This window comes from Meleagris gallopavo, chromosome 5 (assembly GCF_000146605.3).
Source record: "Meleagris gallopavo isolate NT-WF06-2002-E0010 breed Aviagen turkey brand Nicholas breeding stock chromosome 5, Turkey_5.1, whole genome shotgun sequence".
NCBI classification, from domain to species: domain Eukaryota; kingdom Metazoa; phylum Chordata; class Aves; order Galliformes; family Phasianidae; genus Meleagris; species Meleagris gallopavo.
Genome location: NC_015015.2, coordinates 11340228 through 11363082, shown reverse-complemented (window position 1 = coordinate 11363082; position 22855 = coordinate 11340228). Strand labels below are relative to the sequence as shown.

Genomic DNA, 22855 nt, shown 5'->3' with positions numbered 1-22855 from the left:
GTTGCTTTGCTAAGGGCCAAAGTGCAGTGATCACTTTGTGACATCGGCCTATTTCACGTGGGAATTTCCACCCCAAATCTGTACCCTGCAATAGGCTTTAAGCATACATTTTGCAAAGAAATCCCCTTTGACTTTCAGGGTCAACATGATAGGAATTACTTCTAATGAGCTGGTTTGCTCTTGCTGTTAAACACAAACAATAGTTTTTCTTCAGTTTTCAACTTGAGTTTCCTGAGGTTCAGTCTTCCAGCCCTAGACTTTGTTCCAGCTCTGTTTGCTGGAGTTACAGCCATCAGAGTCTAAAATCTTCCCATGAGCCCTTAAAATCCAGGAGGAGTCGCTTCCTAATCTCCTCTTTTAAGAGGATGGTGATAATTGAGGACTTCTTATTGACTCTGTTGACCTTTGCCTACTTTGTGTTTGGGTTTTATTAGATAACTTGCAATTGTTCTTTTTCATCATTATAACACTACTGTTAATAATTGTTAACTGGATCTATATCTAAGGATGTGGCCCACGTTGGTCAAAGAGCAAAAGTTTGGGCCTCTGATGGACAGATGAAACGTTGATATGGTCTGGGGCACCTTCAGAGAAAAGAAAACGCATCAATCCCTGTGCTATTTACTCATCTCCTCAGAAAGTTTTGTAAATCATGTTTAATATTTTTAGTGATTTCTTTTCAAGTGGTTATGTATCTCTGCTGTTTTCAGGTCTGGTTGTACACTGGGCTGTATTCCACCATCTGTGATGATCCTGAGCACTTCCTCCACTCCTGAACTTCATTTGATTTCACTGAGAAGTTGCAAGCAGTGAGATAACACGGAATGAAATTGGGATTAGATGGGTAATTAGATGGATCCTCACAAGAACTTGCTCTGCATGTGAGATCTTTCATAGCCTTACATATTGCAGCTTCAAGGGAGTCGTTCCTCATCTAACACAGCCAATTGCTCTAGACTTTGCAGGATGGAGGAGCATCTGTCTTCTGTTTATAATGACTACTTTCTTACCTGTATTTTTTTTCTTTTTGCAGCGTTTTTGTTCCCATGTATGTTGGGCTGGTGGGAAGTCTCATAAATACCATGATATCAATACTTTGGATCCCTTCTCCAGCTAAGCGGAAGTCAGAACAACGTAAGACAGAACACAGTAAGTATTTAGTTATTTTATTAAATAGCACATGAATAGTGGTGGCAGCTGGAATGCTCTGATAAAGGGTTTGGGATTGTGTTTATGGACAGAAAGGTGCCCGTTTGCTCCTCTTCGTGCTTGTGAGAAAGTACTTCCCAGGAGATGAGTTTGTATCAGATGAGAAGGATTTAGGAATGCTGAGGATGCAGTCATCTAATTCATTTTGCATATGGACTGTCCACAGTTTCAACTCAGTTTTCTGAGCCCAAAGCTTCACCTGCCAAATTCAGTCCCACAGTAGAGTTAACTCTTGCACTGTTATTTACACACTCATACCATTCCTATTAGGATTTGCCCTTCCCAGAAAGCAACTTTGGGCAAGCCATGGAGAGCCATTACCTACTGTGTAAAACACTGTTATTACAAGCTACAAGTACTCACCACGATGGGGAGAGTTTCTTGTTCCCTACCTCTATATATATAGAGGGGGGGGGAGGGAGAGGGGAACAATATATATATATAGTTATATATAACTGATATATAAGTTATATATATACATTATTCAATATTTTATCTTCTGTAGGTAGTGTATTCAACATCAGAGAAATCCTACGTGTGATGAAGTTTCCGGGAGTAATGGAAATCTTCTTAGTCAAGGTCCTTTCTGGATTTCCCATAGGTAAATCTCACCCTTTACCATGGTTGCTGATGTATTTATAATAAGAAGACATACACTGGAGACTGGGCTGGTCTGAAGTACTGAAACCACACTCTGTGTAATCATGGAGAAGTGGGGATTTGGCTCGTACCTCAACACTCGTACTTCCAGATGCTCTCAGCTACACAGAGTCAAAAATCTGGAATTAATGTAAAACAGACCACTAGTCACAGGCTGCTTTTGTGACTTTTGGCATATCACTTAATTGCTCTGCCTGGTCCCATGGCTGTAAAAGGATAGTTCTCTTCTCTGTCATTTCTGTTTAGGCTGGAACCTCTTCAGAGCAGAGGCAAGTTGAATGTACCCTGTCAAAAACACTGATGTCCCTCTTGATTTTAGTTAATGATTTTAAGGGGAGAGAAGGATGCATAGCCTAACTTTTTCCCAACAATTTAAAGCTATAGCTGGACAAGATGTGGTCAGACGGGTTGTTAATTGCTGCTGTGCACAAGGGAGCCACTTGCTTTTATTTCTTCCTTTGCTTGATGGTGGTAGTGGTTGTTCTTCTCTGTGAATATTCTTCTGATTTTTCTCATGTCATGGTCATAATACACTGCTTGAAACATACCCCAAACCCACCCGTCCCCCTGCTCCTGTTGAATCGTTCACAGTCTTGACATGTTCCATTGTGTAGCACAGACCCAATGTAGGGGTGGGACAGTTGCCCTAGATGATCATAGAGGTCTTTTCCAACCTTAATGATTCTAGATTCTGTGATTAAGTTGTGGTTTGTAAACTGTAAATTCAATTTACAAATGAAGGTAGATTTGGCTAAAGATAGTGGCTGAATGAGACGGGGATGTCATTTCTGGCCATGACCAGGTTCTTCTAACATCTTGCCAAGACTGACTGGACTGTAGAATAATATGAAAGGAAGAAAAGTGTTTCTGATTTTTTTTCTTTTGTTTTAATGCATACTTGGCATTGGCTGAGATCAGTGATGCCAGCTGGTCCTGCTCCCACCACTAGAGAGAGGACAAACACCTCTATGGACGGGTGGCTTGCCCAAAGTGTGCATCTCTTAGATTCTTATGTAACTAACCTTTAAAACTTTTTAAATGTTTTAAATGTTTAAGAACGAGATAGCCAAGTGATGTTTTAACAGGGTTTTCTTTTCCAATTCTGGCTCATTTCTCAGCTTAAAGCAGCGTTCTCTTCCCTGTTTAAAAACACCATACTGAGACCACATCCATTTGTAATCTGCACTGTAATTTCCTGTGCACTGTCCTTTTTCCAACAGATGGGTGAGATGCACCCTGGTTTAGTCATCGCTGCTGAAATGCAGATGCCTCTTTGTTGCAGAAGACATTCTTCTTTTCCCATGCACAGCAAAAATGAACACCAGACCAAAATAAACATCTCCTGCCCCACTGCAAGGGAACTTGTAGACAAACAGGATGGAATGTAAAGTTGAGATATTCAGGGCAGGACATGGGCTACTCGTTACTGAAATGGGTGGCAATAACTCATGAGGAGCAGGAATGAGTTTATTTGAGGCATTCCTGCTACAAGCAGAGCAGAATGGCTAGGAGTGATTACAATCCCAGGCACTTCTGTTCACAGGTCTCTCTTCGGGTCACTGACCCATAGGATTGTAGCCAAAAGGGGATTTGGACATCCCTTCCTCCTTTGCAACTTAGACTGGAGGCTGAGCTCCTACTGGTCTCATTCACCTTTCATCTCCCTTCTGCAGCTGTGTGATTAATTAGACCAGCCAAATTACAGACCTTTCTTTATTTACCTTGTAAACAAGTGTGTGATAAACGCAGAGGAGAATCTCCTGTTCCATACAGATCTCATTGTTGTCCAAAATGAATATGTTTGAGACAGAAAGAGACTTCCCAAGAGGGATGCAGGGTTGGGAACCTCCTCTCTGGTTTGCATCAAAGCAGAGATGGCTCCATGCTCCTCCTGGAAGCAGAGCTGCCACGGAATGGAGGGGCAGTGGGTCTCTCCATTATGGCTGCACAACAAAGCAAGTGTCATGGCCTTGCAGTAGATAGTATACTGAAAGCCAAACATGAGGGCAGAAATGTCAGACACCCCTTGGTGCTTGGAGATCACTAGGGCTTTAAAAATACTGATAATAGCTGCTTGTAGGAATCTATGGGTTTGGAAAAACCTGCTCCTTCCTCACAGTGGCTACCTCTGCAGACCGCTCCCACCCTGCTACTGAAACTTTGCCATATACAGCCTCCCAAAGCCACTGCTTGCTGTCTCTTTTGGTGCTCTTCCTTACTTTTACTGCATCTTACAAAACATTTTTCTGCCTCATGCAGCATGCCCATTATTATTTGCTGCTCGGTGCAAGGTTTTGTGAAGGGTTCACTCCTGGTGCAGGCATCCCCAGGAAGGTGAAGTTCTGAGATCCTCTGAGTCACTGAAAGAAGAGGGGACAAGGAGGATCTGCTTTGCCCAGGCAGTTGTATGGGCATAGGGTAGCTCCCATCTTAGGGATGTTTGCATCTCTGAGGTAGCCATGCAACAGAAACATAGAATCATTAAGGGTGGAAAAGACCACTAAGAAAGATCATCTAGTCCATCAACCCATCATCACCATACAACTAAACTATGTCCCTCAGTGCGATGTGCAATGCCGTTGAAGGAGCACAGCTATCTCCCTGCACAGAAAGAAATGAGCTCTTTTGGAGCACAAAGATCAAAACCTAAGCTGGGTGAAGGACTTCAAAAGAGCTTAGCTGCAAGAGCTGGTGCATGGCATTGGGAAGAGACAGCAATGTGGGAAGGCTAAGTCCTGCCGGGTGGTAGCACAGTGAGGCTGCTGGGTGAAAGGAGATGCACCCTGATCTGATCTCCCTATAAGTAAAGCCAAGTGTGGTTTTTCTTTCATTTCTTCACGTGTGTCTTTTATAAACATCTGCAGCTCTGTTGTCTGTTTTGGATGTGAGGAGAAAACGCTGCTGTTTGCATGTTACTCTAGCCTGGCTTGAGCTAGGAGGCGTTTCAAAGCAACAGGATAACAGTGGGCGCTCCCCACAGAGTGCTGTGACTGGGCCAAAAATCTTCACAAGCATCAGGCATACCAGCACCTTCCCCAGACCAATGGGAAGCAGCAGGGTGAGGTGCTTTTCATTTTGCCCAGCACCAGCTGGGTGAGGAAAGGAGCCCCAGAAACCTGCTGGACGTGGGACAGTTGGGCTAATCAGTTGAGTGTGCATCCTTCCATCCAAAGGCAGATTTTGGGCAGGTCAGTTGAGGACACTGCAGAACTGACCATTTTCCCATCATCTCACCCATCTCTGAAGCCTTCAGTGTGTTTTATCTTCTGTAGAATTTCACTGAAAAAGTGCATTTCCTGTCCAAACGGGGCCTATAAGGAAAAGGGATTGCATTCTCTGCCCGCAATGGGTGGATGTGGTTGTACTTGGTGTACACACTGTAGTCAGCAATTGGGGATGGCTTTGCCCACACTTCCAGGAAATGCGGGTGAGAGCTTTCCTGTGCTGTGGGTTAGTGACTCACCTAGCCAGGCCACAGGCTGCTCTCAGTCCTCACTCCTTCCTCCTGTGCTCTTCTGTCATTAAAGAGCAGACTGCAGCTCCCAGCTCACTAGGTCTGTTCACCTCGGTGGGCTCTACAAAGCAGGGCAGGAGCAGACCCCTGCAGGTCATCAGCTCTTTCCTCCTCTCCCAGCAGCATCAGACTGGCAGCACTGGGGATGCTGACACGCACAGTCCAAGCACCTGAAGGGTGTTGGCAGAGGCAGCAGGCGCATACCGCAAATCCATTCTTCAGTGAGCAATGTTTTGTCCCAATAGTGGGCGTGGTGGGGATGGGTAGTTGGCTGGACGAGGTGATCTTAGTGGTCTTTTCCAATCCCTATGATTCTATGAATGTTTTTGATTTGGTGGCTCTTTGTGTATAATGGAGTGCACATACACCTCTCTATGTTTGTATATGTTAGGTGCCGTGGGAAATGCACACAAGTGCATTTTTAGGTAAGACTGAGTGGGCATTTTCCACAGCGCCCTCCAGAAACTGCCTTAATAGACGAGCACACCTCGCGCCTGCTATTCCTGTCCGTACTTCCCCAGTTGTTTCTGTTGACACCACTCTCATGCCATGGGAGTTTTCACGTGGGGCTGAAATTGCTGCTGGGGTGTGCAGTAAAACCTTTCTGTTTAGTCTGATGTCACTGGGTTGTTTCCCAGGCAGTGTTCCCAATGGTGGAAAGCTAAAGTTAGGCAAAAGGGAGGAGGAATCCAATCAGATTATTCTATGGTTACAGTCTTGTCTGAACAAATGTTTTCTTGCTGCCTTAATACTTAGTCTGCCGTGGGTGATAAAAATATTTACTAGTTTATTATAAACAGCTGAACCTACAGCCTACATAGTCACATTATTTAAAGATGAAAGTAAAGGGGATAAAAAAGTGAACATTTAAAGACTAAATTGCTGTACTGGCTTTGAATAGGATTCTGCTCCTATTTATATCCAGTCTCTATAAACCCAGGGAGACCTCCTGACTCACACTGGGAGCAGAGGTTGGGCCAGTGCAGCACTGAGGGCATACTGAAGCGTACTTCTCATTAACCCTCCCTCCAGGTTTGTTCCTGATTATGTTTTCCATCATCTCGATTGAGTTCTTTGGATTGGAAGCAGTGGAGTCTGGATACCTGATGTCATATTTTGGTGTCCTTCAGATGGTAAGTGAAGTGCCATAGTGCTGTCTAATGTGCACCTTGCCACACTTTTTACACATATTCTCCCAAATCCAGGCATAATATTGACACGCAGATCATAAATACGCTTGTAACTCTGCTGTGTGTAATTCAGCTTCAAAAAATTAAAGTGCCTCCAAATTTATTCTGTTCCTTGGAATGGAAAGCGAATAAAGTGAGCGGCGTCTTGGAAACCTTCTCCCCTTGTCACTTCTTGTGGATCTTTAAGCTTTGGAGCTAAGATTTCCAATGACTGGTATGTCATCCTGATTCCTGCAACAAAACTTACATTGAAGCTAACAGGCCTCAATTTCAAGGTTTTCAGTTCTGTAGGTTAGTTTGTTTACATTTGCTTAGTAGCACCTGTGAATTTGTGTAGGTAGGTGCATTTACTGGCATTTTTGCAGATGCCCTGAATGTAGAGGAAGGACTTGTTCCTTCTGTGGAGAACTGTAGGGAAACTAGTGCAGCAAGCTTGTACTTTAAAAAAAAAAAAAGAAGAAGAAGAAGATGGGCTATGGAACACAGTTAGGAGATTGGTAAAATGGACAAGAGTGAAAAATTAGCTGAATTATCTCATAGCACAGCCAAAAATAATGGTGATAGTGCAGCCCAAAATAATGGTGCTGTGTTATTTGGAGAAAGAGGCTAATAATTCTGCTGGAAGAACAACAGATGGCTATAAGCCAGCCGGAAGGCAGAAATGCAAGGCAAGCAATATCCTGAAGGAGGGTGGTCTTGTTAGAATGCCTTCCTTTCCTGGGCAGTGCTGCAGAGTTCCTGTGTGATTCAGAGGATCTCCCCATCTGTGAAATAGCAATTTTAGTCCCTTGTGGTCTGGATCTGGCATTGTGTTGGTCTCACACCCTAGTAGAGCACCCAACAGGCATGGTCGTGCATCGATGAGTGGGGTGAAACCTCTGGATCTGAGCAACCTTCTCTGTGCTGCTGCTCTGGGAGGGGGATATTTGGTGGTCTGTGCCTCAGTCCCATGTGCTTCGCACTTGCTGTCGTTTGCATTGGGAAGGGAACCAGCTTTGCTGCTGCAAGTGAGGTGATCAGCAGCTGCTTCCCATAGCACACATCTGGCCCAAATATGAGGTCTCATGGAGGCCTGCTCTACTCTATTAGTCTTCATGTGCTACCTCCTAGACCAGAATCTCTAGGATGCATTCAAGCCTTAGAATTGTCCTCTGAAGTCCTTTTCCCCCTCTGAATGTAGAGAGCACTTTAAGAACTCTTTATGTAGATATATCAGTTGAATCTGATGGTTGGACTACATGATCTTAAAGGTCTTTTCCAATCTTAGTGATTCTCTGATCCCTACGATATATGTCTGCATCACACTAGGGATTTCTGCATGGTTATGTTGTTGTTGTTTCAAGCTGGGTATCACAGGTGATTATAGCAACAAAGGTGAAATGATCCTTGTGCAACCTGGAAGGGACAGCTTTGTGTTGATCGATAGAGACAGAATGGTGCCGCTGGGTCTGGGATTTCTGTCTGTCTTCGTGCTGTTGTTTCCCAGCTTTGTTTGGTTGAAACTGCTGTAGATAAGGTTACCTGGTGTGCTGCGCCAGTGTGCCCTACAAATGGACACAGTCCTGGAAGGCCGCCCTTACTTTTCTCCCTAACAAGCAATCAGATATCAGTGCAAGCCAGGGACTTGGCCCTTCCCACAGTTCCAGGAGCTGGGTTTCATCCCATAGTGCCAACCATACCCATAGCCACACTGTGATCCAGCAGTGCCTCCAGACTCAGGTGCAGTATCTGCTTTACTGGGGAGGCTTTGCCCCAGGTGTTTGGCACAGAAATTGGCTGCTGTCAGCCAGGCAGCTCGCTTTCATCTTGCCATGCAGTTTCTGTCCATTCTGTTCAACAGCATGTGGCTCTGGACTTCAGAAATGCAGGAGTGAAGCAGTTGTAAGATACAAAGAAAATTCACTTTTTCATGGTGCTGCTTTGAGATTTGTAGACCAGGCATAGACTTGCATCCTGACTTTCTGATCAGGACTCTGGTTGGAACAGCCTGCCTCAAAGACAGTGGCTGAGCTGATGTTTTAGAGGTGCTTTCTGCTACGACCACACTGGTGGGAGGTGCATGCAGGAGATGTACTGTAGTGGCTCTGTCCCACCCCAGGGCTGCAGCCTCCATCGCTCTTCAGTTGGCCCTTCAGGTGTGTTTGTCTCTGTTGTGCAGCACACTGATACTGCAGGAGATAAAAATGCAGATTAGGGTGCAAGCAAATTCCACCCGACGAGGTGGGTGAATGTGATTAGTATCTGCTGACTGGCTTCCCCACTTCGCTTGCTAAATTATAGCTTTATTCATAACAAATATAATGTTCTTTTCAATGCATTTCATCAAGCAGATCCTCAGCTCTTACTTCTCATTCCTTAGTTTGCCATTCTATAGAATATTGCAGAGGGTTTTCTCCAGATTGCTCTGAGCCCCTTCTCATTTGCTCCCCCCTCCTGCAGCTGGAAATGGGCCACATCTGAGGGCCTTTAAAGATAGGTGTGGCTGTTGGAGAAGTGAAAAGGGGAAATAAAGAGTGAGCTGCATCCTGTTTACACAAAACATCCCTGTGGACATTGAACACAGCACTCAGGTCTGGTCTGCAGGGCAGGAGGGCATAGCCACAGCCTCCTGCTCTCAGCACATGCTGCCAAGGGGCTCAAGAGCTGCACACGTTTCATAGAATCATAGTATCATTAAGGTTGGGAAGACCACTGAGATCATCCAGTCCAATCCCAACCCATTCCCACCATTGAGCCCATTGAGCCATGTCTGTAAGGGTCACATCTCCACGTTTTTTGAACACCTCCAGGGACAGTGATTCCTGCTTTCCTCTCCTCCCCTGGGGATGTTACGCTCCAATTGCTTAACCTAATTTTTCAACTTCTCAGCCTCATTTAACCTACTGTGGTGAGAGGCAGCCAACGCATCGCCGGCATCTGAGTTTCTCACCCTTCAAGCCAGCTGCAGAGCACCTAGAGAGCAGATGTGGAATCGCTCTGAGTCAGCCTGTCTACCTTCAGATAGGCAACTCAAGAACTTTGCCATGGCTATCCCAAGGTCCTTGTTGTGTAGGGGGATCAGCGCAGAAGCAGTGGCCCTTCGGAAGGTGAGGGCTTTGTCCCCTGTGCAGATGGAGGATATCTGTGAGCATCTCACTTGCAAGAGGTTGTCTGGGGGACTGAGTGGCCCAAGCTTATGCATCTATTTAACGATTACCTGAGAGAAACCATCAGCTGCATCTATTTGCAGTTAGGCAAAGAGCATCTTCTGGTAGCAGAGAATATGGGGCAGGCTGGGAGCACGGTGAGGATGGGGAAGGGAAGGTTGGATGGTGCTGGAGAAGCAGAAAGCAGAGAGGATGAATCACACTTTGCACCCCAACAGCGTGTAGCTGGCTCTGGGCAGGAGGAGATTTCTCATGGGAAATAATGAAATGAAGATGGAAGGTAGGGAGCAGGAGGAGTGCAGTGCCTTGCTATGCAGAAATCCCCTTTGCTTGTGATATGTTTGAAGCAGTTTTGTCTGTTCACCAGAGGGTCTCCAGTGAGAGGTCTGAGAGCCCATCAGGGATGTAGTGCCTTTTGTCCTCCAGAGCTGTGATCCCAGGGCCTGTGTGGACAAAATCTCCCTCTTCTTGAGTGCCTAAGAGGAGTGTGGGATGTCATTCATTTTTTCCTCCAGAGAACGATTAATTTCATAATCACATAACATTTAAAATAACTGCATAATAGCCAGAAGCAGACCTAGGCTCTGTCTTTTCTTGGAGTTGGGAACGCAATGGCATGGAGGATTTCCAGATGTAGTACTTGTGTTTGGGAAAAGCTGCCAGAGGATTAGGCAAGGGGAATACCTGCAGTCCCTGGTTAGAATCTGAAGTCACATCTGATGCTCAGATTTCCAGGCATGGACAGGAGGAACTTTCCTTTAAGGATTTTTTTTTTTTCCATAAAGCACACAAAACAAAAACTGAAGGTGGGACAAAGGGGTAGGTATTTATTACCCTGAGGACCGAGAAATCATTAGACATCTGTTCTATTTACTGCACTTAATAGTCATTGTTGTACAAACCCCACCTCCAGCCATACAGCTTCTGGAGGGACAAGTTTGTACCGAGTGATTCTGGAAAGATGAGAGAGATTCCTGGAGGAGAGATTTACATTGCCTATCATCTTATCACCAGCCTGTCCCTCTTGCTTTTTTATTTCTCTCTGCAGCAAGAGGGATGATTAAAGAGCTAGGGATTTAATTACAGCCAGATTCGCCTGGGGGGAAAACCCACTCGGTGAAAGGACCTTGCAACAACAAACAGAAAGTTCTCCAGTTTCCTTGCTTTGAAGGATTTAGATGTGTGCAGGGGGTGGAGGTGGGGAGAAGGCAGGCGATTAGGCTGCAGTTTGCAAAACACACGCTGCCTCTGCCCTGTGAGGCCGAGTGCTGGCTCAGCAGTTCGGCTCTCCCCATCTCCTCTCCTTGCAGCCCAAACACCTTCTGTTCTTGTAAGGCGTGAATGACTTCTCATGTTCTTTCTGGCATTGCAGTCTCCATAAAATAACTTCCTCCTCCTTCCACCCAGACCAGCACATGGTTTTGTAACACTTTCAGCCCAGCAGGACTGGTCCCCACTGTTTGGTGCCCACTCTGGTCTTCCCCAACCTGTACCCAGCTGTGGTTCTGCCATCCAGCACCACTCTGGCCCTGGGAACTTCTAGGCTGGAAATAGAGGTCTTGTTGCTGGGCTCTGCCCTGTGCTTTTTTCAGTGAGCGCTTCTGAAAGACTCTGTAGGAACAGTCTCCTGTCCCTTGGCCAGAGGTTAATGTGGAAGACCAGCCAGACATCTGCTGGGCTTGATGGGACAAGGGGAAATGGTTTCATACTAAAAGAGGAAAGATTTAGACTGGATGTAGGGAAGGAGTTTTTAACAATAAGGGCAGTGAGATACTGGCAACTGCTGGTTGCCCAGAGAAGTAGTGGATGCCCCATCCCTGGGGACATGCAAGCTCAGGCTGAAGAGGGCTCTGAGCACCTAATCTAGTGTGGGTGTCCCTGTTCATTGCAGAGGAGTTTGACTAGATAGTCTTTAAGGATCCCTCCCTATTCAAACGATTTTATGATTCTATGGACTTAATTTTTTCTACGTAACTACCTGGGGATGAATGCTGGTCCCATGCAGCAAGGAAACTGCTCTTCTGAAAGGTCTGTCAAAAACTAACACCTCAAACTTTCAAACAGCAAAAACCTTCTCCACTCTGTAAGGGACTGAGGAGAGTTGTTGCTGATATCAGCAAATTGGCTCTCCCAGGTGAAGAGGAGCTCTATTGGATGCGGTAATAGCAGAGGTAGTTTTCTACATGAGCATCTGACCTAGTCTAGTGGAAGGAGTCACCAGGGCTAAGCCAGCAGAAAGACAAGGAGATTTGGCTGTTCCGTATTCATCAGGAGACTTATTTGCCTTGACAGAAGGAGAAGGGGAAAAAATGGGTTGGTTTTTCCTGCGACATGTGTACACAGCCACGGGCAGTGCCTGTTATTTCACTTGCAAACAATTTCCTCTCCTTTTTGTTTATTGATGACAGAACACATTCCAGCCAGGTACAGCATCTCTGCCCGGCACTTCAAAGGAGGTCAGGTTACAAAGCAAGCACCATCCCTGCGATTAACTGCAGGAGGGACAGCCTGTGGGAGCCCAAGTGGAGGCTGCAAGCAAGGAAAAACCCAGAACTCTCTCCAGCATCCCCTCTTTTCTAGTTTTTTTTTCCTCTTCATCTTTTTCTATGGATTTAGGGAGCTTATTCAGTTGGACTAGGTGATTTTAGTGATCTTTTCCAACCCTGATTCCATGATTCTGTAATTCTATACATGGCTCAGGAAAGTTCTCTGCTGGAGGTGATGGGTTTTCAGATCTCATTTCTGGCTGGAAACATTTCCTGAGCGCCCAGCAACCGGAACTATTATCCAGTACCTAAATTCAGATGCTGGTAAATAGAGTCCAAACTCAGTGTGATGGATCTTTGTGGCTTATGGATACATTGGCAGTATAACCACACTGGGAATGGGCAGCAAAAGCTGAGGGGGCCCAGTAAGCATTGGAGAGGCTGGGGTCCATATTGCCCAAGGATGGCTGTGTGGTCTGGAACAGAACGCAAGTGACGGGGGCTGATGCATGCCGCTCCCATGGTGATCCGAATAGGCTTCCCCTGATGATATACTCCATGACTCAAGGACGGGCAGGTCCCAGGCTGCACCTCATGGTGAATCCCAGTTAAATGTACCGTTCAAGCCCAGGCAAATTGAGAAACCTTCCCTCTGGAGGTGCAGCAGAGCCAAGCCACGTTTGGGTGATGCCACCGCCAAGTGGAGTCACGCTGAGGGCGGGCTGTGCCCCATCCTGTGACTTGGCGTAGCCTGGGCAGGAGGGACTGAAAGGCTGCAAGATGTTAATGATGCTGCTTCGTTTGGGAGTTCTCAGCTTAATGAAGCGTGACTCAGCACCTCCTCCACCCACCTGAATTGAGTAGGAGCCACCAGGGCTGGCCTCTTCTTCCTCCCACCTGGCCCATGTCCATGGCAGGGCATGCGTCCCACATGACTCAGGTCACCCCATCTATGTCCCAGCCTCACAATGCACAGTCCCCAAGCTTACTAGGTGGGTGGCACAGCCTGGGAAAGCCATGTGGATCTCGTGCCACTGTCATACACATGAGCTGAGCTCCTCAGCCCTGCCCAAGGGTGGGACAGGGAACAGCAGGAAAAGCATGTTCTGGGAACCCAAATTTCTGCATGGCAGATGTGTCCCCATGTCAAAATTTGCTTGTGTTCTGAGGGAAAACAAAGGGGTTCATTGCGAGATTTTTCATTAAGTTGTAGCTTGTGGAAGAAATATTCAAATGGTACCTATTGCTCTTTAAGTCAACTTTATTATATTTTCACCCTATTGCTATTTGCTTTTTACCATTTGTTCTTGTTTTAGTATTTATACTCTGTTTTTTTTTTTTCTTCCTGACAGTTGGCCGTAGATTAGCATTTCTTTTTAATAACTTCCTTCCTTCTTTAATCCAGTTTTCCTTTGGTGGATTTTGGGTTCCTCCCTTAGGATTAACACAGTAAGGCTGAGTGTAGTATAATAGTGGCCCAAGTCAAATCCGAGCACCAAGTTTTTCTTTAGACTGCTCTCCAAAGCTATGTAAAAGGCAAATGCTCCCTGGGATTTACATTTTTGCTCCTCCTTTCCACCCCCTCTCCCCTGGTTTTTGCTTAAAATCTGCAAAACCAGTTCCCCATCTCTTGTGCCTGCTTGTACTGCTGCGTCTGGATATTAGCATCTCTGTCATTCTTGTTTCCTGTATAAAAACAATGAACTGCTCAATTTGTGTAGTTATAGTGTAAAATAATGGCAAGAGAAGGTACAGGAGAGGAGGTGTTCTCCTCCCCTGCATACAGTAGTGCAGTTCTGCTTTGGAAGATTTCACCAAATGATTCAACAAGGAAAATCTCAAGTTAAAAAATTCAGTTTTATCAGCAGGTGCCTTTAAGTAGTTTCAGTCGACACTGTTGATTGAGGAGTGACGAAAAGCTCATGCAAGCATCACTCAATAGAGAGATCATCATCTGACTAATCACTAAGATACAAAATGCTCAAAATCATGGTAAATGTCTTCAAGTCATTAACTGCAACAGCAAAGTCCCTTTTTCTCTTCCCAGGAAAGCAAGGAAATAATGCATTTTCTCTGTTTTATTTGCTCTCTGAGCTTGTTTCCATCAGTATAAGCTGGACTGACGCTGCCCATGCGCTTCTTCCTCAGGTTGTCCAAGGCCTGGTGATTGAAAAACTCACAAGCCGTTGCACAGAGCAGACCCTGCTCAGGCTGAGCATCCTCGTCTTTGCCGGCGTGGGGCTGGGCATGGTAAGACTTGCTGAGAAGTTATCCACGGGGCCTTCCTCCATCATGGTTTGCAGGTGGGCAAAGAGCCTACTTGTCACTGGCAGTGCCACCGCGGCCTTGCCAAGCCGGCTTGGGGGGAGCCGGCCGACCTGGGCCTCTGCAAACACACAGCGTTCGACAAAGATAAGGAGCTGTGTGAGTAATAACTGCAGGGATTACAGAGTAATAATCCCGCACAGAAACCCATGCATCCGTCCTGAGTCACTGGATTTGCACAGAGGTCCTGCCTTCCGTCCTCGAGTGGCCCCATTTCCTGAACTGCCCAGAAAGTAAATGCAGATTATGGGGAGGAAAACCACTGTGGTTGTACTATACCCTGAGACAGCTGAGGATGTTTGTCTCCTCTTTCTGGCTTTGTTTTACTAATTCCTCCAAGCTTAGAGCATTTGGGGAAGGAGATAGCAAGGAGATAGCTCAGCTGCTCTGTTTTGGTATTACCCATCACCGTTTGTGTCTGGATGGGTGAGAAGCAGCCTCGGAAATCAACTGGGAAATCCATTGACAGCGGCAGCTCTACCAGCAACACTGTGACAACCAATAGTGCAGCCCAAAGGATGGGATGATCTGGGGAGAGTGATTCCCATTTTCCACCACAGAGCCAGTGGTGGAGGGACACATGAAGCTAATGTGGCTGTATAGAAAGGGGAAAGCGGGGAAGGGAAGTTGTTGGTTTGAGAGCTGACAATTACACCATGCCTGGAGGGTTGTGGACATCCTGACAGCGTGGCCTGGGGACAGGGGTCAGCAATGACATCCCACGAGAGCTATTCATAGGCAGATGCAGCTGCTGGCCCCGCTGAGCAAAGAGTCCTTATAAAGGATGTGACGGAAGTCCCTTGCTTTGTCCCAAGGCATAGTTATGCCCCATCCTCCTTCCTGCCCTCTGGTTCCCAGGCACTGGCTTTTGAGCCCAGCTGCTGAAACTGCAGGGTCTGCCTTCTCTGCCTTGGCAATTCTCCCATCTGCCCTGGTGGAGAAGGCTGATTTCTGCTCAGCCGAGGGTGGGTGGCCAATAGTACACTTCACCTGACCTAATCCTCCCAGGGCAGCGAGAAGATCTTCCCCAAGACATTCAGCCCTGGGTCTGCTCTTTCTGGCAATTTCCTTCAGCCTCCAGCCCGTGAGGACACTCTTAGAAGGAAGGGGATCATCACTGCCTTTTTTTTTTCCTACCACTGCTGTGTTGTCCTGCAATGACATTTGCCCTGACTAGGACTTACTCTCTCCCTGTCTGGATGTTTATGTACCAAATACCCGCTTCTCTGCCTTTGTTCTCCAGTTCCCTAAGCAGGAGTTCCTAGTTCTTAAGCAAAACATAGGTAAAGTGCCCCTCCGAGGAGAGAAACCTTGCCCTGTATGAGTCCAGAGGGGAACTAGGAATAAACCTCACTATTTCCAAGTCATTAGTTAGCGATGGCTCTGGGCTGCTCCATCTTCTGTAGCCAAGAGGCACAGACCAGATTTTATGAGCAAGAACCCCAGAGAATGAAAGTTCTGGCTTGGCCAGTGACTGAGCTGTTTTCCAGCCACAGTAACGCACCTTGAGACGAGGGTGAGGGCAGAGACTTGCAAGAAAGCAGGAGTTTCCTTTTCATGCCCCAGAGAAATCTATTTATTTGACCAGCAGGGCTGAGAGCCGCTCCAGCTCCGCCGCTGAGGGATCCTCACCACTTTTGTTTTAAGTATTAAACAGCTGGAAGGACGTCTTCACTAAGAATATGTGCAATAACAAAATCATTACTCTCCCTAATTATGCTCGCTAATGTGCGCCTTATGGCCGGAAGACCTATTCCAGATTACTGAATTTGATGAATTTATTAGTAAGGAAGCAGAAGAACAGGATTAGAAATCCCAAAGGTATGGTATTACATAATGCTCCAGGTTCATTTATTTTGACAAGCTTAGTTTGGTTTTCATTACTTATGATAATGAACTGAAATGCCTTCTCTAGGCTGTTTTGTATAAGTAATGGAGGCTTCCTGAAGTACACTGCATGCATCTGCTGCAGAACGTTTCCTTAGGACTTGGACAAGAGACAGAGTCCTGGGGGAGGGTGCGGGGATGTCACTAATTCCCAGACACTAAAAATACCCACGGCAGTGCTGGAGAATGTGCTGCCAGATTACAGGGCAGGAGCTGCTCCTTGTGCTGCATCCTTAGAATGATTCCCAGCAAACAAATGGTGGAAAAATAATGGAAAAGAAGGAAAAAAAAGAGGGGAAAATAGGCAAAAATGAGAGAATGCAAAGGAAAAAACAGGGAAAACAAGGAAATCCAGGAAAAACCATAGAAAACAAGGGAAGACCATGGTTAACGGGGAAAAGCAAGGGTAAACAGGTTGATACAAGGGAAAAGAGGGGAAAACAAGGAAAAAAAGTGGAGAAAGAAGAGAAAACGGGAAAATGATCAAACAGGTTAAAACAGCGGAAAATAGGGGAAAAGGGTGGTAAACAGTGAAAATAAAGCTAATACAACAGAAAACAGAAGAAAACAGCAGAAAAGAAAAAGAATGGGAAAACAATGGAATGAAAAGAAAAATCGGGGAAAACAAAGAAATACAAGAAAAAACAAGGAAAGATTATGTAATACAAGAGTGAAGAGTTAGATACAAGGGAAAAGGGGGGAAGCAAGGGAAAACAGTGGAAAAAAAGAAAGGAAAATGGGAAAATGAGCAAACAGTTGAAAATAGTGGAAAATAGGGGAAAACAATGGAAAATAGGAAATGAAGAAAAGGAAAAACATGAATAAACAGGTGAAAACAGTGGTGAAGAGTTGAAAACAAGGGAAAATAAGTGAAAATCAAAGAAAACAAGGGAAATGTGATAAAGGGGTGGGAATCAAAGGAAAACATGGGGAAAGCACCGGAAGAAAAAGGATGGAAGGCCTTGAGATGGTCAAAATGGCACCATCACAAATCAGTTGTGGCTCCCACAATTTACCTAAAAGTCATAGATTTGGCTTGAGATAGTTTTCTGTATTGCTTCTTGCTGCAAAGCTGCTCTCTGTGCTCTCTAATGATCCATGTTCCACTGTGTCTTGTCACTTAGGCCCTGATGAGGACCGTATGGCATTACTGCATCATCGTGGTGCCGCTGGTGTTTGCCTTCAACATGCAGGGCACCATCACTGACAGCATTCTCACTAAAGCTGTGCCTTCCTCTGACACTGGTAAGACTCATCACAATCATCAAACTTGTCTTTTTCTCTTCTTTGGGTCCATCAGGTAGTGGTGTTTGAACAGTGCTGAGTAAGCATCTTGCTCCCAGGCCACCAGGCACTGGGCTTTTATTAGGCCTGGACCTTCAGCACCATTTGCCCTGCACAAGGTGAGGTCCCCAACCTGATAGGCCTTGTTCTTTGTTGGCAGTTCCCTCACAAAGCAGACACTGACCCCAATGCCATCGTCCCTAACTCAGCACCACGCCATCTCCTTTACCTCTCTCCCCTTTGGCCATGTTTCTGTGAACAGTCACTGCATTTCTCTGTACACTGGGGCACAAATCTTCACACATGCAGTATTTCTTCAGTTGACAAAGATACTTCCATGCAGGATTGTACTCAGAAGCAGATTTAGAGTCCATTAATGAAGTTTATAAAGCACTTTGGAGATGCTTCTGTATGAAGAGCTTTTCTTAATGTCACTCCAGTAGTTTATTTGTAGAATTGAAGATTGCCTCTGCTTGTCCTTCATGGCAGGGGAGTTGGGCTAGATGACTTTTAAAGGTCCCTTTCACCTCAAATGATTCTATGATTTTATTATAAATGCTGGGATCCCGCAGTGTTCAGGCACAGTGCTTCCACATGAGAGAGAAGCCCTGGCAAGGGATGGGGTGTGCCGGGAGCAGATCTGCTTCATGGATTGGAGCAGCACTCATCAGGCAGGGGGAATATTGGAGGAAGGGCACCAAAGGGCTCTAAGGCATGAAGCAAGGCTGGAACTCATCCAGATTCTGCTCAAAGGGGCTTTGTAAGGAAAAAAGGAGCATTGCTCGGCTGTTAAAGCCAGCCTAGAGGCGAAATTCAATCAGAGAGGAAAATGGGTTTAGTTGCCTCACCCTGGTCCTCGCTTGCGTATGTTGTTACGACAGGATGGAATGGACGCAGATGGGCGGGATGGAGACAGCCTGTGGGGTGGCAGGAGAACATTTTGGGACATTGGGAGGGTATGGGCTCTATTGTTCCCATCCATCCCAGGCTGATGCCATGCCACATGATCCTGGATCAAAACCAGGTATGATGAGGAGGGACACAGCTGGCATGGAGGATCGCAGCATTGGAGGAAAACCATCTTCATTGGTCCTTCGACATGCTTCCTCCTTGCGGTGTTCCCCAGGGAGGAGGCTCTGTTCCCAGGCAGGGCAGGAATGTCTGACACAGCAGAGCCGTGGCCCTGCAAGCTGCCTCCCTGCAGCAGCTGTGGTGTGGGTGTCCCTGGGGGCAATGCCGCCATGCAGTGCCGCCCCAGCACAGGGGTACTGCACCCAAGGGACGGCCGTTAAAGCTCCTTCCTCTGCCAACCCAAAACTGGCTCTGCAGAGGACCCATTTAAGGCCACTCCTACAGAGGCTGATGAATTCCACAGAAGGAAACAGAGTGAAAATGATTTCATTCGTTTCCCTTTGATATTTTTTTTTCCCTCCCCATCTTCAAAGGCAGGAAGGGAAAATGTTGCACGGCACACATGTGTGCTGCTCCACCGGGTGTGTGAGCTGGTGGGAGCACAGCCCCAAGCCAAGGCGGGCCCACAGCCACACAAGCACTCCTTGTCCCCCGAGAATGGGGGTCTTGTTACTGCTTTATGCATGGAGGCAGGGAGGAAGCAGAGCAGGGCAGCATCCTGGACCCATATCTCGTGATTTAATTTGCACATCAGGCACAAAGCCTTAGGAGAAGAGCCTGCAGCGAGGCTCAGCCACCGGCCCCTCAATCTGGAAGAGAGGAGAGGAGAGGAGAGGAGAGGAGAGGAGAGGAGAGGAGAGGAGAGGAGAGGAGAGGAGAGGAGAGGAGAGGAGAGGAGAGGAGAGGAGAGGAGAGGAGAGGAGAGGAGAGGAGAGGAGAGGAGAGGAGAGGAGAGGAGAGGAGAGGAGAAGCTTTTTTGCTGGTGTTATGACTTGCTCCTGTTAAGTTAACTGGGATCCATCACATGAGCTTGGAAATGGAGCAAGGGCTGATTTACAGTGTCTCAAAGCTCCGGGGTATCCGACACGAGGGATCTAATTTAAGCCCATTAAATAGAAATTATCTTTCTCAGCAATGGCCTGCTGAGGAGAGCCCAGCCTTTCAAGAGGACGAATTTCAGCTCAAAAAAAAAAAGAAAAAAGAAAAAAGTGCCTCCTCAACCATGAGAGCCAGTTTGGCAATTGCACATAGTAATTAGTTTAATTCAAATACCCAGAGGGAAAAAAAAAATAATTGCAAAACCTGCCCAGAAAGTTTGGTGGTTGTGGGATTGTTCCCATTGGCAAAGGGTCAGGCTGAGGATCCACCCATCGCTGTTCCCATGCGCAGGAAAAGCTGGGCAGCTCTTCAGGGAGACTTCCCTCTCTGTATGTCACATCTACGCCCTCAGTTTGGGCTCACTGCACAAGTATTTTAAGCATTTTTGACAGAAGTGCAACAGTTCCAGGCCAGTGTGACACCAACCCATGTCTGCCTGTCTTCCCTCCAAGCTGGGATCATTTCTTCCATATAGATAGCACACTGGGATCCATGCCTTGCAAGCAGGACAGCTTCTCTCCTCTCCTGAATGCCACAGATGGTGATTCAGTCGTGTACTGGTGGAAAAGTGATGCCAATAGCTCAGAATTGGTAGTAAGAATAATGACTGAGAACACCATTTCCAAGCAGGACCTAAATTCCTTGCCCGTACTTAGTGTGGGCTAATGGAGTTCTGGCCTGCATGGTGAGAAGCCTAAGGTCATGGCTGCATCTCGTGTGACATCCTGGTGGAAAAACCTGCCCTTGCCCCGGTGGAGGTGCTTCCCTTCCTCCTGTTCACCATGTAAATGCATGCTCTGCTGAAAGGAGAACCGGCCGAGCCAGGTGGAAGGCTCCCATTGCCATCCAAATGGAAACATCCACTCCATTCGCAAGGCTGTTGGGGTGATCTCACGGGGGCTGTCTCTACTTCTGCTTTTAGTTAGCTATTCTTAAAGATGTAGTTAGACCTTTCTAGCTCCTGATGCACTCCTAAGAGCTGTTCTTCTGCCCCATGAGAGAGAATACATAGCAATAGCTGCTTGAGTGGGCTGGGACGACTCAGGTGCCCACAGCTGCTAATTATGATATTGAAAAGAATTGCTTGCTTTTCTTTGGAAGGCTTCAGAGTGTCCCTGGAAGCTGCCCCCATCCCACCCCACCTCACCCCATCCCATCCGAAAGGGTTCAGGAGCATCTCCCAGTGCCAAAGGTTCCCATTGATGGTTTGAGGCTGCTTCCTACCGCAGCAGAGGGAAGCTAACAACTCTCATCCTGACATCTCTGCTGTCTCTCCTAGGGGCCATGCTGGGGATCTGCGCCTCTGTCCAGCCCCTGACGAGGACGGTGGGCCCAACCCTCGGTGTCATTCTGTACAAGCAGTTTGGAGTCTCCTCCTTTGGCTACTTGCAGCTCATTGTCAATGTCGGTTTGTTTGTTTATCTCTTAAAGAGCAAAAGCCCACTGAGAGAGACAAAAAGCCACTAATTCACGAAAACTTCCTCTTCTCTTTTTCCACAGAAATAAAAAAAGGAACGTTGTTGTATGTTCTCTGGCATTCTTGTGCTGGAGGCACAACCCTACACTGAGCCCCTTCTGCTCTCACTGCAGGCTGCTCATAACTAAATGCCTTGCAGCTGCCTCCAGTCTCATGCAAGAACTAACTGATAGTGGCAGCAGGAAAGTTACCCAAAGGGAGTTCCCAAGCTTAAAGCATTTGCAGAGAGCACTTTGCAGCCCTGCCTGCCAATGGAGCTCAGCACTGCTGTATGCTCTTGAGCGTACAGGTTGGTTAGTAGGCATTGAGCCTCACGAGACAAAACTTCAACAGGTTTTATTCCCCTTTCCAAAGGAGCCCAGCTTCTTGGACTGCAGGAAAAGAGCACCTCGCTCATTCCCAGACACTTTATCTAGAGCTGGGGCAGGCACCGGCAGGCAGAACATGGTATGGTTGCAGGGAGCTTTTGTGCCACCTCTAGCTGCCATTACTCAACTACACAAGAAAATATCCCAAAAAATCCCTGATTGGGCACACAGAAGGCTCCTGCATTCCCTCCCTGGCCCTCAATGCATTTTTCCTCCATGCTCTCCCCCTGCAGATGGATTACTGGGGGCTTCTTCACCCCACAGCCCCGTCCAGGCCACTGCTGCCTTACAGCCCCCACCCCACAAACATCACCCACAAAGTCACCGCACCGCCACGTGTAGTAATAAAAAGTGAACATTTCAAGTAATTTATTTGGAATGGACATATTAATGCAAAAGCAATATTAAGACCAATAACTGCTGAAAGACATTCATCAAAATAAATACAAATATAGATACTACAAATAATTTAAATTGTGTCAAACACCACCAGTCAGTGTTGAATCTTCCTTGCGTCTCATAAATAGAAGAGAACCGTTCGCGAAGCCGCGCCACCCAAAGCACGTGGGCGCTTCGCTGGAAGTCCCGTATGAAAGTCTTTGGTTTTTCTTTTTCAAAATGCATCTCAGGCAAAGCTCAGGGCTCTTTGCTCAGCAGCCTCCACAGGCCTGGAGAAAACCAAGCTGCTCCCAGCTATCTTCCGCGCTTTCCTTCATTGGTACCCTGTCCCTTTTCAGTCCAAGACACTTGCTCTGGTTTACCATCCAGCGGTACGCTCTGAAGACAGCAAGAGGAAGCAGGTTAGTTAAATGAAAGGGCAGGGGAAGAATTAAAATAAAGGGCTCTGAAGGGAGAGGAAGCACTCAGCACTCATCACGGCATCTGCGGCGTCTCTATAGGGCGTTCGGCAAGGAAAGCGCTGCTGAGTGCCATTTCCTACCCCGATAACTCTCCGCCACAGACACGTGTCTGCCTACCGCTCAGCATTCCCAGCACCGTGCCCATCTCCCACCCGGAATTCCCAGCACGGGGTTCAGGAAAGGTGAGTGAGCCCCAGGAGTCGGGCACAAGAGCCGCAGGCACAGCACACGCTGCGCTCAGGGTGCGGCACCCGGCTCTGCGCTGGGAAACACGAGGAGCGGCCGTGGGAGCCCCATTGCCTTGCTGTGGCACCCAAAGCACGGCGTGTAGGGGATACATAGGTAAGGATTGGCGTGCAGAGGTTAGAGGTATCTCTGGGGGTTTGTTAAGGGTGGGAGGAATGGGGGTGTGAGCTCACCTGGGGGCTCAGGGCGCCCG

The 22855-nt window shown here is 47.0% G+C and overlaps 1 protein-coding gene across 1 annotated transcript; it reads left to right on the top strand.

Annotated features, from left to right (window-relative positions):
* Positions 1-1004: 1004 nt before the first annotated feature.
* Positions 1005-21236, top strand: LOC100539914 (solute carrier family 22 member 18-like; the record flags this gene model as incomplete). The annotated part of the gene is made up of 6 exons (XM_031553440.1): positions 1005-1149; positions 1715-1810; positions 6416-6516; positions 14354-14455; positions 17542-17662; positions 20991-21236. Coding segments are annotated over 6 exons (753 nt in total), but the record flags the coding sequence as incomplete, so codon positions are not given.
* Positions 21237-22855: the final 1619 nt, after the last annotated feature.